Source organism: Panthera pardus, unplaced genomic scaffold (assembly GCF_024362965.1).
Source record: "Panthera pardus isolate Hobbes unplaced genomic scaffold, ASM2436296v1 HiC_scaffold_15, whole genome shotgun sequence".
NCBI classification, from domain to species: Eukaryota; Metazoa; Chordata; class Mammalia; order Carnivora; family Felidae; genus Panthera; species Panthera pardus.
In genome coordinates, this window is record NW_026526710.1 from 22,586,038 (window position 1) to 22,603,287 (window position 17,250).

The window sequence follows — 17,250 nt, forward strand, 5'->3', positions numbered from 1 at the left end:
CTTTATCGTGGAAGAGACAGGAGACATTAAAAGCTTTGAGGTATAAGAGGGGGATCATTCTGACAGGTTAGAGAAGAGCCTGTTTTAGTGGTTCAGATGAAAACTGCAAGGGCCTGAACCAGGCCTGGGATAATTGGGATAGAGAGGGAGAATGACTTGGGAAATTCTTAGGACAAAGCAAGTGAGGGACGAAGGAGATTCCTAGCTGGTGCCTACATTACCAGTGGTGTCCTCTCTCAGGCCATAATGATAGTGGGCTTACAGGGATGGACACCAGTTCAGTGTGGCATATGCTGAGTTTGGGGAGCGGGGATCGGGAAGAATGTCACAAGACCCATTGGAATTGAGCCTGGAGCCCTGGGAGAAGATGGGACAAGAGTGAGAGGTTTGGAAGGCATCACCTATAATCTGCTGACAGGATATGCTCTGCAAATACTCTACAGACATGTTAAAGGTGAACAGACTTGCCTCTAGGTGACCATAGATTAATTCTGCATTTTTGAAAACTGACAGAGTAGCATTGTGTAATTGTTGATAGCCATAAAAATGTGTAACTTAACCGCACTTATTCACAGTTGCTCACAGCAAGGTCTATCTAGTTGGGCTCCTCTGGAACTTGGAGAAAGTGTCCATGCAGGTGTTCAAGTGTGGGGTAAGGCCTCAATGAGACCTTTGATGGGTTTCCTAACCTGAGACTTGAGCTGAGCCATAACCTCGACTTCTCTCCAGGGCTCTTCTTTACCAGGCAAGTAGGGTTGCCCACTTTCAGCAGGGTTACCCACTGCTTATTCAGTGGTCCTGATAGCAGCGGTGGGCAGAACTGTTGGAAGAAGAAAAATCAGTGGGAAAGCAGAAATAAATAGAAAACACTGGGTTTTAAAAGCAAAGCGTGAAAGGGGCGCCTGGGTGGCTCAGTCGGTTAAGCGGCTGACTTCAGCTCAGGTCACGATCTTGCGGTCCGTGAGTTCGAGCCCCGCGTCAGGCTCTGTGCTGACAGCTCAGAGCCTGGAGCCTGTTTCAGATTCTGTGTCTCCCTCTCTCTCTGCCCCTCCCCCGTTCATGCTCTGTCTCTCTCTGTCTCAAAAATAAATAAACATTAAAAAAAAAAATGTTTTTTTTTTAAAAAAAGCAAAGCGTGAAAAACATACACTTGGCATACTTAATAGGGGGATAGGGAGAAAAGACCTAGATGAAATTAGAAGTAAAGGGTCTAGAAAAACATTTAACCTAGAGGGAAAAAAATCATCAGAGTATAGCATAATGTTTTTTGAACTAAAAAAATAAAATAAAATTCCAAAAAAATATAATCTAGAAAATGCAAGTTTTCAGAATTGATACCATAAGGTTAAGGAAAACTTCTTAAAGTAGTTAACCAATGAAGAAGTTGGAGTCATCAGAAATGACTCCTAATACTAAATTATTTGTTGACTTGTTGATGCATTGTTTCAAGCTTTTAAGAAAAATTATTCCAAAATGTAGAAATATTTATTCTTCAAAGGAAGCTATAACTCTGGGTTTCCAAAACTTAAAAGAACACACACACACACACACACACACACACACACACACACAGCATAGATGAATATGAAAAAAGATAGAAAAATAAGAAACATAATGCAGGTGAATTTGGTAACTTTGGAAGAATTTTGTGTAAAGGTAATCTATTACTCTTAACAACATACTAGGAGGTTAAATAAGAAAAGATAGTTGGGGAACCTGGCTGGCTCAGTCAGTAGAGCATGCGACTCTTAATCTCAAGGTTATGAGTTCAAGCCTCACATTGAGCATAGAGCCTACTTTTAAAAAGACAGTCATCTTAGGAGGTATTCTGAAAGGAATATCAGATAATTCAGCATCAATTTCTAAAAAATGTTTTTAAAATGGCCATAGGAAGTTATTTCCTTAACCTGAAAGTGTCCTATGTCTTTTTCAAATCAATGGCAAATATTATAACTCACAGTTGTTAGAACTTAAAAAAAATTGAAAAGTACTTAGGACTAATAAAAACGAGTCATTGGATTGGTCTTCTATAAGAAAAAATTTTTTTAAATTTTTTTTTAATGCTTATTTATTTTTGAGAGACAGAGCACGAGCAGGGGAGGGTCAGAGAAAGAGGGAGACACAGAATCCGAAGCAGGCTCCAGGCTCTGAGCTGTCAGCACAGAGCCCGACACGGGACTCGAACTCACAAACCCTGAGATCATGACCTGAGCCGAAGACAGACATTAACCAACTGAGCCATCCAGGCTCCCCAAGAAAATTTTTAATTATTCATCTTTCATTAGTAATAGCAAATTAGAATATCTTATCATAAAAAGAGAACTCTTATACAGCAGGAACAAAAGTTGTAAATACCCAGGAATAATCTTACCAAGAAATATATGAGGTCTGTAAGACTTAAACTACAAACCTTTTTTGAGAGAGATAAAATGACCACTTGATAAATGGAAAAACTGAATAAAATAAAGACACAATTTTTTCCTAAATTCTTTTAACAAATATTTATTGAGCACCCAGTATGTTCTGAGTACTGTTCAAACCTCAGAGAGTTTACGTTCTTTTAAAAGAGACAGACAATAAACTAGTCATGTGAGAAACTAGAAGTTAAGTGCTGGGGAACAAAATAAGACGAGGTTCTCGAGGAGGCCTCACTGAGAAGGTGACATGCAAGGGAAGACCAGGTAGAGGTTAAGGGACAACTGTGTGCACATCCAAAGAACTTACCAAGCTAAAGGAATAGCCAGGGCAACAGCCTTGGAGTGTGGATGTGTGCTTGGTGTATTCAGAGAACTAGGACACAAGGAGTGAACAGGGGAGGGAAGCAGGGACAGGCCTTCTAGGCCATTAGGAGGGGCTCTTCTCTGAGTGAGATGGGAAGGCTCAGTAGGGCTTTGAGCAGAGAAGCAAGGCCTGTGGCAGCTGCATGGACTATGGACGGCACTAGAGAGACCACTGATGAGGCTGCTCACATAATCTTGGTGAGAGACAGTGGACCTGGGTAGCAGTGGAAGTCACAAGGAGCGGTAGTCAGAGGCAGAGTTCCTGGTGGATGGGATGTAGGGTATGTGAGATAAGCAAAGGAATCAGGACGGCTTCCTTGACTGTGGCCTGGAGGGTGGTAAGGATGCATATGCCATCACCTGATGGAAAGTGTGTAGGTGGGACAGAAATGTTTGCTGGGGGAAATGTTTAGAAATGCTTTGGGGCATGTTTGGTTTGCATTGTCTAGCAGGGGTGTAAGTGTCCTGCTGCATAGGCATTTTGATATGTGAAAGTTGAGTACAGGGGAGAAGCATAGGTGGGACTGGAGGCCAAGGGTAGAGGTTGGGCTTTGGGGTGATGAGGAACAAGTGAAACAGGCTGAGTCGGAGAGGAGGCCAGTTTAAGACAGCGGAGAGAGCATTTGAAGGAAAAGTGATTAAGCAGTGCATCACATGTTGCCTGGGGGTCAGGTAAGGGTGAGGATATTGACCATTGGACTTGATGGCATGGAGGCTGCCCATGGCCTTGGCTACTGCTGTTCGTTTTGGTGTTGTTGGGTGGAAGACTCATTGGAGGATGCTCAAGAAAGACTGGGATGGGGAGGGGAGGAAATAGCTAGATTGAACCAGGCTGGGTTTTGTCAGGCACATGTGAAAACACGGGAGAAGAGCAGAGGGTTATGGTGGACTCTAATCCGAATAGGGAGACAGCAGAAGGCCCATAGCACCTGCAAGCCCTGTTGGAGTTGAGAGGGAGCTGGAAGCACTGGGTTGATGGTAGGAGTGTGGGAGGGTTGGAATGAGACCAGGGAAGAGTTGCAGTGATCTGTCAGGGAGGGTCTCTGGGCATGACTGGGAATGAGTGCCTGAGGTAGTAGAAGCCAAGGTCACTGGAGGAGGCTGTGAAGTTTAAGGATCCAAGAGCCTTGTGTCAAAACAAAACAAAAGATTATCCTCCTAGAATCAGCAAGGATGATGATGAGAGTTTCTGGAGTGACATGTGACCAGAAATTTAACTCTTTAAGTGCAGGAGGGTGTCAGATATATGTAGATGTGCAATGGGAAGGAGAGGGAGTGGTATAGTCTGAAGACTGAAACTCCAAAACAGGGGTTTAGGGAGAAAATTATGTCACTTATGTGGATTTACAGCATAACTTAGCAGTGACTCCGAAGGGCATTCGGAATTATAAGGAAGGTTGTGGAAGAAAACATTCAAAGCTTCAGTGATTTAAAATGTCATGGGTTTGGGACCAAAACTTAACCAACATTGAAATCAGGTACATGTACCTAACAACTTGATGTATTGTGAAGGAGGCATCAGTTATCAATTATGGAGATTCTATCACAAGTGATAGAATAACCATTATACAGTTTGTGGATGAGGGGAGAGTAATATAGAGCTTCACTAAGTACAGCATGCACTGAAATAAATTCCAGATATTAAAGAGAGAAACATTCTAAATAATTAAAGCAGAAGAAAACAATTGAATTGTTGCAGAAGAATTGAATATTTATCAAACCTCTAGCAGAGAGAATATTTTTGAAGGTTAACAGGCAATAAAAGACATCACTAAGGAGAATAACAGACTTTATGTCATAAATCGCCTGCGGTGTTAGGAAGTTAAAACTGATAGAATTTGCAGCTAATGCCTGTATTATCAATAGTCTATGAAAATTGCTAAGAAAATGAAATCTCCTTTCTGGAATTCTCAGCTGACTACTTCTCTGCTCTAAGACTTAGGTACCGCAGTGAAATTCTGATGTTTACACATTTGCCCCTCCTGGCCTGGAAGCTCCTAGAGGAGGTTCTTATTCCTCATTTTTATAGGCACTACATTTGTGCTTGTCAGACCTGCTGCACAAAAAACCTCCCAACAGACAAGAAAGGAAGAAAATAGTCTAAGAAGACAACTTTGTTAGACAAACATGTGAAAAATCTTCACTTTCATTACTAATCAAAGTGAAGTTAAAATATAAAAATGTACTTCATAAGTTAGAAGGGAAAAATCATAACCCTCAAGCTAATAAGAGAATTTGAAATGGACATCCTGCTTATAAAAGTGTAAAGTTCTAGAGGTCTCTGGAATGCAGTCTACAGGGTTAAGAGAGTCTAGACTTAGGAAAACCTTTAGGCCTTCTACCCAGAGTCCCACTTTGCCACATCAGTCACAAGAAATAAACCAGAGTGTAGAGAGTGGCATATGGCTGTGTGTTCATTAGCATGAAAACCTGGAAGCCAGTTATAGTTCATTGTTAAATTAGGTCTATTTATGGTAGTGAATGCTCTCAAAGACAGGATGCAGGGGCGCCTGGGTGGCTCAGTCGGTTAAGCGTCTGACTTCATCTCAGGTCACGATCTCACGGTCCGTGAGTTCAAGCCCCGCGTCGGGCTCTGTGCTGACAGCTCAGAGCCTGGAGCCTGTTTCAGATTCTGTGTCTCCCTCTCTCTCTCTGACCCTCCCCTGTTCATGCTCTGTCTCTCTCTGTCTCAAAAATAAATAAACGTTAAAAAAAAATTTTTTTTTAATAAATAAAAAAAAGACAAAGAATGCAGAGCAAAACAGGAGAAGCCCTCAGGATCACATAGGCTATTAGAATACTAAATGCGTGGGGTGGCTGGGTGGCTCAGTCAGTTAAACATCTGACTCTTGATTTCGGCTCAGGTCATGATCTCACAGTTCAGGAGATTGAGCCCCTCATCAGGCTCTGCTGTGACAGCGTGGAGCTTGGTTGGGATTCTCTCTCCCTCTCCCTCCCTCCCTCCCTCCCTCCCTCCCTCCTTCCCTCCCCCTCCCCTCCCCCTCCCCTCCCCCTCTCTCATGCACACTCTCTCTTCCTCTCTCAAAATAAACATTTTTTTTAATTAAAAGGAATACTAAGTGCAGCACACTAGTGTGTATGCTGTGTGAAATACCCAAGTGCAATACCATGTGGGAAAAAATGCATTAAGCTGTCCCTGAAGATTTTTTTTAAAAATAGAAAAAAACAAAATAGAACTTTTGAATATTTTGCGTACACATTTTAAAAAGTCCTGTGAGGAGAGGACTAGAAAGCTGTTAACTTGATGCCGTGTTTCTGTTTCTTCATCTCTCACCAGCCATTCTCATACCTAGCACTGCACCAGGCACAGAGGTTAGAAAAAAGTCACACCTGGATGGTGAGATGGGCCTGGTCATTGTCACTGTCACAGCTGATCTATATCAATGCCTTGGTGTGTGCCTGGCACCGTGCTACAGCACTTTTTCACATTTAATCCTTGTAATAACCCTCTGAGCTTTGTTTTTTGTTTTTTTTTTTTTAATCTGCATTTTACACATGAGAAAACTGAGTTACAAAAGAAGTGAATATGAATAATTGTGTTTGGGGGCTCTGTAGGGGAGGGATGCTCTGGCAGGATCTTGGAGATGAGGTCTGGTTCGTGCAAAGGGCCTGAAGATGGTCCCACTCATTTGGTACCTATTGAGTGCTGTGTGCCAGACATTCTGCCAGGTGCTGTACCTGTAGTGCTCAAAGGGCTCTCAGGCCCAATTGGGATCAGAGAAGCAAGCTTAGTGAGCCTGAGGCCACAGACCCAGCAGGTGTCAGAGCCAGGGTTCTTCTACGTAGCCCCAACCTCTCAGCTATGATCCTCAGTTGCCTCATCTGTCAAAGGGGTGATTGAGGTCACTTGGATGCTTCAAATGTCATGACCAATTCAAAAACATTAGTGGGGAAGTTTTGCAGATTGGTTTTTAAGAAATAGTCTAGTTATGATCTCAAGTTTCCTCAGACATGGAATGCTAGGGGTACTGGCCCACTTGGCAGACAGGCGTTGCTGAGTGCCCCCCTAGTCAAGTCTGTGCACCAGGTAAGAGACTCACTACCAGCCCTCTGTCTTCCAGATGTAATGGATGTAGCGTGGTCTCCCCATGATGCCTGGCTGGCCTCGTGCAGCGTGGATAACACTGTCGTCATCTGGAACGCTGTGAAGTTCCCAGGTCTGGGCCTCTGACTGGGTGGTGGCAGAAATGGGCCGCTCATCTGGAGCAGCGTGGGCTCTTGGTCTCCTTAGGCTGGTGGCAACAAGTGTCTCATAGTGGATGAGGATTCACATTGTCTTGTCAGAGACTCCGTTCTTTTGTTCTGCATCATTGACATTTGTTTAAGGTTTTAAAAGAGGTTTATGTTAAAGAAAATTGTAAATGAGTGCTAGCATGGATGTGCTGCAGATCATGAGGCTGATAGGATGGCATCGCATGTACTTGGGCACCTGGCACCCCCACATACACATATGCCCTTGAGGGTATGGCTTCCCGCCACTGGGGTCCAGCCTTCGCTCAGTTGCCATCTACTCTCTGAAGCCTTTGAGCACATACAGGCTAACAAATCCAGTTTTGCAAAAGATTATTTTTCTTATTAATGTGTTTAAAGTCACAACAGATGGCATAACCTGGCATATCACTGCAGATTATAACTGGTAAGATACATATCCTCTTTCTGCTAGTATCTGGAATATGTTTTCTTCATGGGCTAAGAAGCATCCCCCGTGACCTTGATCCAAGTCATTTTCTCTCTTTATAAGCTGCCAAGATGTGTAGGTCCATTTTCATCCTGGTCATGGAGTGCTGGAGTAGTATTTAGATTATAGATCCCTAGGACGTGCCATCCCACACACCTTGTGTCTCAGTGATGACTTACAAAGGACTTTTAGCACAGTGCCCTTTCCCCTGAGCTGCCAGGCCAGCTCCTTATGGGGGGAGCTGCCAGGGAGGTTCACATCAGAAATGCTGATGTCAGAGCCCAGGTGGGCATGACCTTCTGTTCAGAAAGGGAAACCACTGGCAGAGCTACCAACTGCAGACAAGTCCAAGAGGCAGAATTTGCCTCTGGCCCAAGCCTGTGTCCCTCCTTGCCTGCCCTTTAGGGGGCTCATGCATCGTGCCTGCCTCCTGGGTGCAGTCCTTCCTTCAAGTTGCTTTGCCTTGATAGAGATCAGATTAGGGGGCTCTTCTGCTTGTGCCCAGGGGTGGGAGCTGACGAAGGTAGACTCCTGAGATCCCTTCTCTTGGCTAACCATTCCATAGCCCATGGATTGCAGCTCATGTTTAGACAGACTCATCATTTTCCCCTAGCTAATACCTTTCCAATCTCTTCTTTTTCTCCACAGAAATTCTCGCTACTCTGAGAGGCCATTCTGGCTTGGTAAAGGGGTTGACCTGGGACCCTGTTGGTAAATACATTGCCTCTCAAGCTGACGACCGCAGCCTGAAGGTGTGGAGAACGCTGGACTGGCAGTTGGAGACCAGCATCACCAAACCTTTTGATGAGGTAAGGATCCAGCCCAAGGAGCTTGGTCCATCAGCCCCCCCTGGCCTCAGTGCACAGAGGAGGAACTGGCTGGGGTCCAGACCTCATGGGTGAATGCGGAGTTCCAGGGCCTGAGCAGACTGGTCAGGGTTCTCTGGGGCAGGCCCTCTGCCCCAAAGAGTCAGATGATGAAAATCTTTCATTTCTCAGATGGTATTAAATGTCCAACTTTGAAGTGAGAAAAAGCTGAAGAAAACCCCTTAGCAATGCTCCCTCACCATTGTGCCACACAGGTGGAGGAGACCCTCTCTTTTATTTTTCCTAACTGTGCTGTGGCTTTGCTCACTGACTTGCACTCTGCAGGCCATCCAACATCTTTCTAGGCTAGCGTTATGAGTACAGTGTGCACAATGTCTAGAGGTTGAACTGCAGTGCCTTGTAAAGTATTTTACTGTCTCTTCCTTTATTTGGGTTCTCATTTCATATGGAATCAGATCTTAAGTGCCTACTGTGAGAAGGGCAGTGTTAGGTAAATGAAATGAAAGTGGACTAAGATGGAGTCTTTCCCTTGAAGCTTAGAGCCTCGTGGGAAAGATAGACTTTCACATCAGTTGTGAGCATGGTGGTGGAGTTGTTCAGAATGTGCAGAAATAGCCCAGGAGGAGTGATCGCATCAGGGAAGGCTTCTCAGAGTGAGGGCTGTGAGCAAAGTTTTGCAGGAGGAATAGACGTTCCCCCACGGTTCAGGGCTGGCTGTAGAAGGAAGGTAGAAATCATGTATTCCGTTTTCCCCAAACCAACAGCACCACATTAGCACTGTTATTCACCCTACTGAATCTTGCCCTTCTTGGCTATAGTCTGGAACAGGGGACATGGGCCTTCATGCCTTCTGGGGCTCCTCCTCAGGGTTCCAGTGACTAGTAGTGGGGTCCCACTAGCGAGGCTCCTGTGGGCAGTTATGGAAGGTGGGCAGGGGTGTTTGGAGTCCCAGTGGGAGCAGACAGGACTCCTCAGCCTCAGGGGTCAGCCTGTCCTGCCTGGGTCTGTGACCCAGCTGGAAGTTGAGGCAGATGTGTCACTGCATTCAGGCCCCACCTTGTCCTGCCCTCTTCTGGGGCTCTGAGGCCAAGATCTTGACTCTTAAGTCTTTAAAACTGCCCTAAGCCAACCTTGAGCTTTAGGGGGCTGGTTTTATGGCCCATATCATCTTACTTTGCAGTAATAATGTGGAAAGATGTCTTGTTTCAGCCCTAGACCAGGTCAGGTAAACCGTGCCTTTCTGCTATGTGTTTTATAGTTTATATGGACTTTATGAAGCTCTTCCCCTTTGCTAGTAACACCACCAGGCTTCAGTTGAGGAGGCAGGCTCAAGAGAGCACATAGTGGCTCATGGTTACTGGCTGCCTCACAGAGACTGGCTCCTGAGGGTCCATAGGACTCTTCTTCCACGGAAGTGAATGTTCTGCAGACCTCATGTGGTAGGGTTAACATGCTGGGCAGAAGAAAGAGGTCGGTGACCAGATAGATTTGACCCACGCAGAATTGAGAGTTAAAAGAGGTGGCTGTCCTGCAGATCCCCTGAGGCCTATGCCACTGTGTGGTGTTCAGCTCCCATAGGGGAGTGTAGGATGCTGCAGCTCCCAGTCTCATCTAACAGCACCTTTTTTGTTACATCATCTGGAGAGACTGGAGTTACAGCTATTCATGTAGCCAGAAACTTGGGTACATGCTCTGCTATCATACATTTATAAATCAGAATTCACCTCTATTCTTGAGGCCACAGTGTTGGTCACACAATTGGCTTTGAGCTCCTTCCAATTGCAGATGTTTCTTTCAGTGTGGAGGGACAACCCATGTGTTGCGGCTCAGCTGGTCACCTGACGGGCACTACCTGGTGTCTGCCCACGCCATGAACAACTCTGGCCCCACTGCCCAGATCATTGAACGGGAGGGCTGGAAGACCAACATGGACTTTGTCGGGCACCGGAAAGCTGTGACTGTTGTTGTGAGTGTGCTTAGCCTCAGCCTGGGAGGTGCCTTGCCTCAAGGCTGGGTCAAATGTGGGACTGTGGTGGTGGGCTCTGAGAGTCAGCACATGCCACATCCTTGTTTCATTTTAAATACTTACGTTTCACAGTTTTTGAAGTGATTTTACAAAACAATATATATTCACATGTTTTAATGAGTATCACCAAAATCAATCTGTGATTGGGAACACTGTAGCTCCACACTCACCTTTTTACACATTTGGGTCAGGTCACGGTGCTCAAGCATACTGGTCCTGACAAGTGCCCCACGAGCCAGACTCGGGAGCACAGGTGCAGTCCGTGTGCCTGTTGAGCACATGTTCCTGCACCCCAGCACTGGACAGTCATAGCTATGAGGCTGTGCTGTGGATCACCTGAGTCTGGAGTTGCCCCGCCCAGTCGACATGGGAGCCAGCAGATGCGGGCTACTATTAACGAGGATTTTCTCAGCACTGGGCAACCAAAACAAAGAAAATAAGTTGGTGGGCTAAAGGTTGGTAAAAGTGAAGGATCATCCAGGACTCTGATCTCAGTTTTTTTGTATTCCTTAAAATGGGCTCATCCTTACCATTGTTTAAATTCATGATAAATACTATATATTGTAGTTTAAAATATTTATAACTTTTATACAAATAAAATATTACTTCTTTAATTTTTTTTTTGTATTAGAGCCCATGTAGGACTTTGTTCAAAGCCAGGCCCTTGTTACTAAAATGTTTGAAAAATCACTGCTTTGGGTTAGCACGGTGCTTCCACATGACTCTGTCAAGTGGTCCTCACAGGCACTGTTTAAGAGTAGTTTTGTGAGATCATGGTGTTGAGGCCTCTCAGCCAACCCAGGGTAGCCAAGACTCAAGCCCAGGATGCACACCTCCAGGTTCTATGTTTCTGGTCTCTGTGCACCTGGCTATTCTTGCCTAGCCTCTGGGATTAGAACCCCTCTGGGCCAGGCCAGCTGACATCAGGCTCCCCGGAGCCACCTTTCCTCCTCATTTGTCCTGGCATGGGGATTCCAGCTCTGACTCTAGAGTTCCCACCCTTTCAATTCAGGAATGTGGCAGGGAGCTCTCTGTGTGCTTCCAGCCTTGCCAAAAGCAGCACCCAGGTTACACTGAGGATAAACCCCAGAGTGCACTTTAGTGTGACTTAGCCATTGTCCTGGCCAAGTGAGATCATGCGGGGCTGATCAGCATCTGCTAGTTTTGACTCCGAGCAACAACTACAGTGAAGGGGAAGGGATTAATGGAGTAGACATCTGACAGTCCCATTGACCTCTGTCAGGACTTTATCCCTAAAGCCACGTCCTGGAACTGGCCTTGCCCAGGCCAGGAGGAATTCAGAGAGCAAGCTTCAGTAGCTCCCATGCCATCAACCTGGCTGCAAGCCCAGAAATGGAGAGTTGGTAGAGCCAGCCTCAAATCCTTGTCTCACCACTTACTCATTGGGTGACTTAGCCCATGTTTCCTGGCCTCTCTGAGACTCCATTTCATCCTCAGCAAAATGCCTCGTGGGTAGTTATGAAGATGAAATAAAGTATGCTGAGTGCCTGGGGCTGGGAGAATGTCAGTGTGGGTTTCCCACCAATAGACTGGTATTGTGCTATATTTCTGATACTGGGCATAGGGTTTGTGCTTGATGCTTGATTAATTATTTTAACATTTGTTATTTGGTTTAGAAATTCAACCCAAAAATCTTCAAAAAGAAGCAGAAGAATGGGAGTTCTGCAAAGCCCAGCTGCCCATATTGCTGCTGTGCTGTTGGCAGCAAGGACCGTTCTCTCTCTGTCTGGGTGAGCCCCCACTCCTTCCCTCCCCACCTCCCCCACCAAGACCTTTTGTGGCTCCTGCAGGGCAAAGGAGAAGGAACTGGTGAAGGAGGCAGAGCCCAGAAGCTTGGAGTGACTCCCCTACCCCCCACTTTCAGTGGTGCTCAGTGTGTGTTTCCGCCCCAGATCTGGGGTCAGGCCCTCTCATTACCCCAGGAGGAAGGAAGTGCTGAAGACTAGGCTTGGGGCGAGCTAGGAGAGGCCACCCTGAGCCCCAGTCAGAGCAACTCTTATGTCCAGATTCAGGGAATACCTTCAGTTGGCATGCTATGTTTGCTTCCTTTTAGAAAAACTTTGTATCCTTATATAACCTACAGCAAATGTATTCACCTGAAGTATACAGGTCAATGCATTGTCATACATGTTTACACCAGTGTAACCACCACCCCAGAACCCCTCATCCCTGCCCAGTCAAGAACCCACTTCCCAACACCCCTTGGCCAAGGCAGCCACTCCAACAATGTCTGTCACATTGATGAGTTGTGCAGTGTTTACTTTTTATGTCCTGCATTGCTTTCACTTGGCATAATATTGAGATGCATGTGTGTTGTTGCATTTAGCATTAACATTTAGCTAATTTAGCGTTAGTTTATTGCTAACTAATTACAAGTTCCCTGTAAGCAGAGTGGACTTATAGTTGTAGACTTGAAGGTTATCCTCTGGCAGCATTTATTACAGTTCTTTGTCACAGAGAAATTGATTGCTGTGTGTACACTGATTTTTTTTTTTTTAGGCCCGTATTCATGTGACATTTCAGAACCTGAACCCTACCATAGGTAGTTCCAGGCGTGTTCTTCCTGGGCTCCTTCTGGCCTGGAGTTTCATTTGTGGTGCTTTACCCAAAACATCACTGATCATATATTCATTTTCTTAGAATGCTGAGGTCAGATGTTCATAAAGGTTCCAGATTTCTGAGTGGTCTGTAGGCACATTTTTGGGAGGAGAGACAGTGCTATTTTTTTCTGGAAGTGGAATTAGAGTAAGGACAAGAGTCTTCTTGTGGATTCCAAGTAGTTCAGACTCCCTTTCCTCAGGACTAGGGTGGCCACAGCAACTCTTCCCCTATAGAAGCAGCACTTGATGGGAGCCATGCAAAAGGTGTTCCCTCCCACCCACCGCACTGTGGCCCCAGGACCTTGTCAGCAGGGTGGCCAGACACTAGTATATGAGCTGTGGGAACAGGGAGACAGCACATAGCCCAAACTTTGAGTGACTAGATATAAGTGTGCATGTGGTGAATCTTGTGCAGTCATCAAAGACAGGTTTTTACAGGGTGTTTAATGACATAATGTATTAAATAAAAAAGTTATGTGCCAAAGAATAAAATATTTGCACAAGAAAGACCAAAAGAAAATAACTCATCCAAGTGTTAATAGTGGTTAACTTTAGATCTGGATTCAGGGCAACTTAAACTGTTTTTGGTGTTTCTGAACTATCTGCACATACTTTGTAGAATGAGCCCGTGTGATGTATGTAACCGGTTACACCCAGCTTTGCATACATATGTACCAGAACTCCTTGGGCCAAGAGGAGATGTGCTGGCTTCTCTGAGGCTGTTTTCCTGTCCTGGGCACTACTTTTGCTGCCTCGTCTTCTGCCCAGGCCTTGGCATCCCATCCCTTGCTTGTAAACTTCTGCTCAGGTCATGGCCTTTCTGGAACCCCATTCTCCCTTCTAGATTGTCCATTTATGAAGCCATCTCCCCAGCCAGACTACAGCGAGCCCTTCAGACAGAGACCACACTAAAATGTCAGGTTTTGGTTTGCACAGGTTTGGATCTTGCTGGTTGCTGTTTGAATAGAGTTGAATATGCCTTGTATGTCAACAAAAACTCAGACCAAGCTTCTAGAACTGTTGGTATTAACAGAACTGAGTGCACAAAAAACAGTTTTTGTTCATTACATTAACCTTTGCTGCTTCTTTCCTTCCAGCTCACGTGTCTGAAACGGCCTTTGGTTGTCATCCATGAGCTATTCGACAAATCCATCATGGATATTTCCTGGTAAGATGGATTCTTATTACAGTGCACAGGCTAGGAAAAGAGAAGCTACACACAGGAACATGAGGCCTTCCAGATGTGACTGGGGTCAGGCAGCCAGGGCCACCCCCCTCCCCAGGTGTGGTAGCCAGAGCAGATGATTCAAGAAAGGGCAGCTTGGGCCTGACATTGGGAGAGTGTCAGCTGCTGTGCTTCCTGCTTTGTTGGCATTTGCCCCTGGAAAATACTTCCTCAGGCAAACTGACATTTGGGGAAAAAGTGCTGTGATCCTGGTTTTACTTCACTCTGTCATTGCATGAACCAGATTAGCATAAGTATGAAGACACATTTGTTGCTTCTCAATGACCTCATTTAGATGTATATTCCTTCATGTTTTTTTAAAACATGGTTTCAAAATAAATAAAAGTGAAATTCTTACGGAATACATGGTGAGAGATACTTTGTACATGTGCAAAGAACTAAAGGGCACCAGAACCTTCTGCAGTGTGATTGTCTCCCCTGCCCCCACCCTACCAAAGAATGCCATAGAAGGTAACAAGGGGTTTCTGGCATCTGAGAAGAACCCTGCATGCTACCCTCCCGGTCCAGCCTTGGAGGTGTGGTTAAGCCCCATAGGGACTTGCTCCCAGACTGCTAATAGCCACCTTTTTCAGGACTCTGAATGGGCTGGGCATCTTGGTGTGCTCCATGGATGGCTCTGTGGCGTTTCTAGATTTCTCCCAGGATGAGCTTGGAGACCCCCTGAGCGAGGAGGAGAAGGTAGGAGAACAGTACACCTCCAACTGGTAGCCTGAGTGCTGCGCTTGCTCTTGGGCCACAGAAATGGCCACCACAGCCCCTTCGATTGGACCCTCTCCTTAGGACATACACAGACACATTGTTTCTTAAAGTATTCTTGGGTATTTGTCTCGTACAGATGGTAATTTTTTTTTTTTTTTTTTTTTTACATTTTAATGTAAATGTAAAATGTACATTTTACATTTAATTTAATAGATTAAATAAAGATGAGGCTCTCATTCATGTCAGAAATCAGTTTTGGAACTAAGAATAAAACAACTTTGGGCATCTGTTCTTGAGGTGATAATTAGCCACACACTGGGATGTTTTCACATGTGGGAGATAGCAAGAGTGACTCCTAAGGGTTCCTGCTCACGTCCCTTTCCCCATTGTGTCATACAAACATAGTTGCCATAGAGCAGTAACATTGATGGTTTCTTAGCACTTGCTGCACCCCAGACTCTGGGCTATGTATTTTGCATGTATTATTTCATTTGAATTCTATAAAACCCTTCAAGGCAAGGCTCATTCATTTTATCAACAAGGTAACTAAGCCTCGGAAAATAGTGTGACTCTTCGCCAAGACCATACACAACCCTTAAGTATGAGAACAGAACCATGGGCCAGGCCCATAGGCTTCCTCCCCTCTGTGCTCTCTGCCCAGGACAGGGTGACCCATGTGCCCTTCTTCAAGGACTTTAGGAAAGGCCCTGCTTTATGGACCATAGACTTAGAAGGCAGACATTTCTACAGATGGGCCTTTGCCACCACTCAGTGGAATGTATTCATTTGTCTGAAAGGAGCCTTGTGAAAGCCCAGAGCAGGTGGGCAGCTCTCCCCTTTGAGCTGCAATTACTGGTAGAGGCTCCCTCATAAGCTACTGTGTGGACTTCATGCTATGAAGTAAACCCCTTGGGCATAGGGGTCTGCCTTGATGACAGCACCTAAAATGGCCTGGCACCCCAAGAGTCACTTGCCAATGAAGGGATGAGTGTCTCAGTGGCTTCAGGTCTTTCTGCCTTGTCACTGTCATCAGGTAACCTGGGATCCCTATGCACTCTCCTCCCCCTTGGAGAGTCCGGTGGAGGGCACTGGCGGGGAGGGCTACAAAATAACACCATCTAGCTTACCTTTTCCCAAATGGCAGGCAGGGACCCCATGTTTGAGACACACAGGTAAACATCTGCCAAACTCTGAATTCTCCTCCAGATTCCAGGGGAAGGATTGAGGGCAGAAGGGACAGGTAGCAAAGGAGGGAAGTTCCCAGCCACACACAACACACCAGGCCCTGCAGAAACAAATCCCAAGGCGTGACCTCCCCCTGCCCAGCATCCTCTGCTGTGAGGCATATGTCCTGCTGGCCTCCGTGTTGGTCATTAGGCCTTCCTTATGAGTCTACTCTTCATCACACTAATCACTCTAACGTGCTGGGGATGCTATCCCTGCCAACATGGGGTCCTGTCCGGCTTGTTGTGGCATTGAATTAATGAGACCTAGGAAGGTGAAGGGAGGGACCCTGCTCAGAAGGGTCAGGACATGTTGGGGGACAGGAGAGGCAGAGAAAGATTTCCCCAGGTTTGCTATGCCAGACATTCCCTTACTCTTAGATACTGTTAGCAGCCCCATGGTAACTTCCATTCACATGGAACTGATGACAGCAAACAAGAATGGTGTGAGAAAGCTCTGAACTTCAGTGTCTGATTCCCAAAAAGTGTTTGGGGTACTTGGGGTGATTTAAGAACCTGGGACCACTGCCCAAGACCCTTTCCATTCTCAGAACCAGGGGAGTCAACACGCAACTCACCCACTGGTGGGCACTAGCCACCACGTTGCTGCTCACAGCTGGTCTGTTGCACTTCTTTCTGCTTCCCCTAGAGCCGCATTCACCAGTCTACCTATGGCAAGAGCTTGGCCATCATGACTGAGGCCCAGCTCTCCACAGCTGTCATCGAGAACCCAGAGATGCTCAAATACCAGCGCAGGCAGCAACAACAGCAGCTGGACCACAAGAGTGCCTCGGCCAGAGAGACAAGTTCAGCTACCTCAGTTGCTGGCGTTGTCAATGGGGAGAGTCTAGAAGACATTAGGAAGGTGAGGGCTCATCCCCATAGCCCTGAGGACATGGGTACACACCCAGGGACAGAGCAGGGGGAACAAGCAGTCTGAACATAGCACAGACACAATTCGGTAAGCAGGTGTATGCTGTGCCTAGAACAGGACCCAGGGGTAAGCCAGTTTGGGGCCACTTGGCCCCATTGCCATCAGCTGCATGAGGTAGTAATGGGGCCTAAGGCACTTTATCAAAGGCCTCTGTAGAGGATATCATTTCTTATAGGAGCTTCCAAACCTCACTTC

The 17,250-nt window shown here is 46.0% G+C and overlaps 1 protein-coding gene across 4 annotated transcripts in view; it reads left to right on the forward strand.

The window, feature by feature from the left end:
* The window catches only part of LOC109258624 (protein HIRA), a 91,285-nt gene that overhangs the window by 26,846 nt on the left and 47,189 nt on the right, over positions 1-17,250 (forward strand). For all 4 annotated transcript variants that reach the window (XM_019435574.2, XM_053902269.1, XM_019435576.2 and 1 more), the window contains 7 exons: positions 6,863-6,958; positions 8,128-8,288; positions 10,105-10,272; positions 11,970-12,083; positions 14,051-14,121; positions 14,772-14,877; positions 16,771-16,986. In XM_019435574.2, coding sequence (XP_019291119.1) covers positions 6,863-6,958; positions 8,128-8,288; positions 10,105-10,272; positions 11,970-12,083; positions 14,051-14,121; positions 14,772-14,877; positions 16,771-16,986 — 932 coding nt within the window. The remainder of the gene's footprint in view (positions 1-6,862; positions 6,959-8,127; positions 8,289-10,104; positions 10,273-11,969; positions 12,084-14,050; positions 14,122-14,771; positions 14,878-16,770; positions 16,987-17,250) is intronic.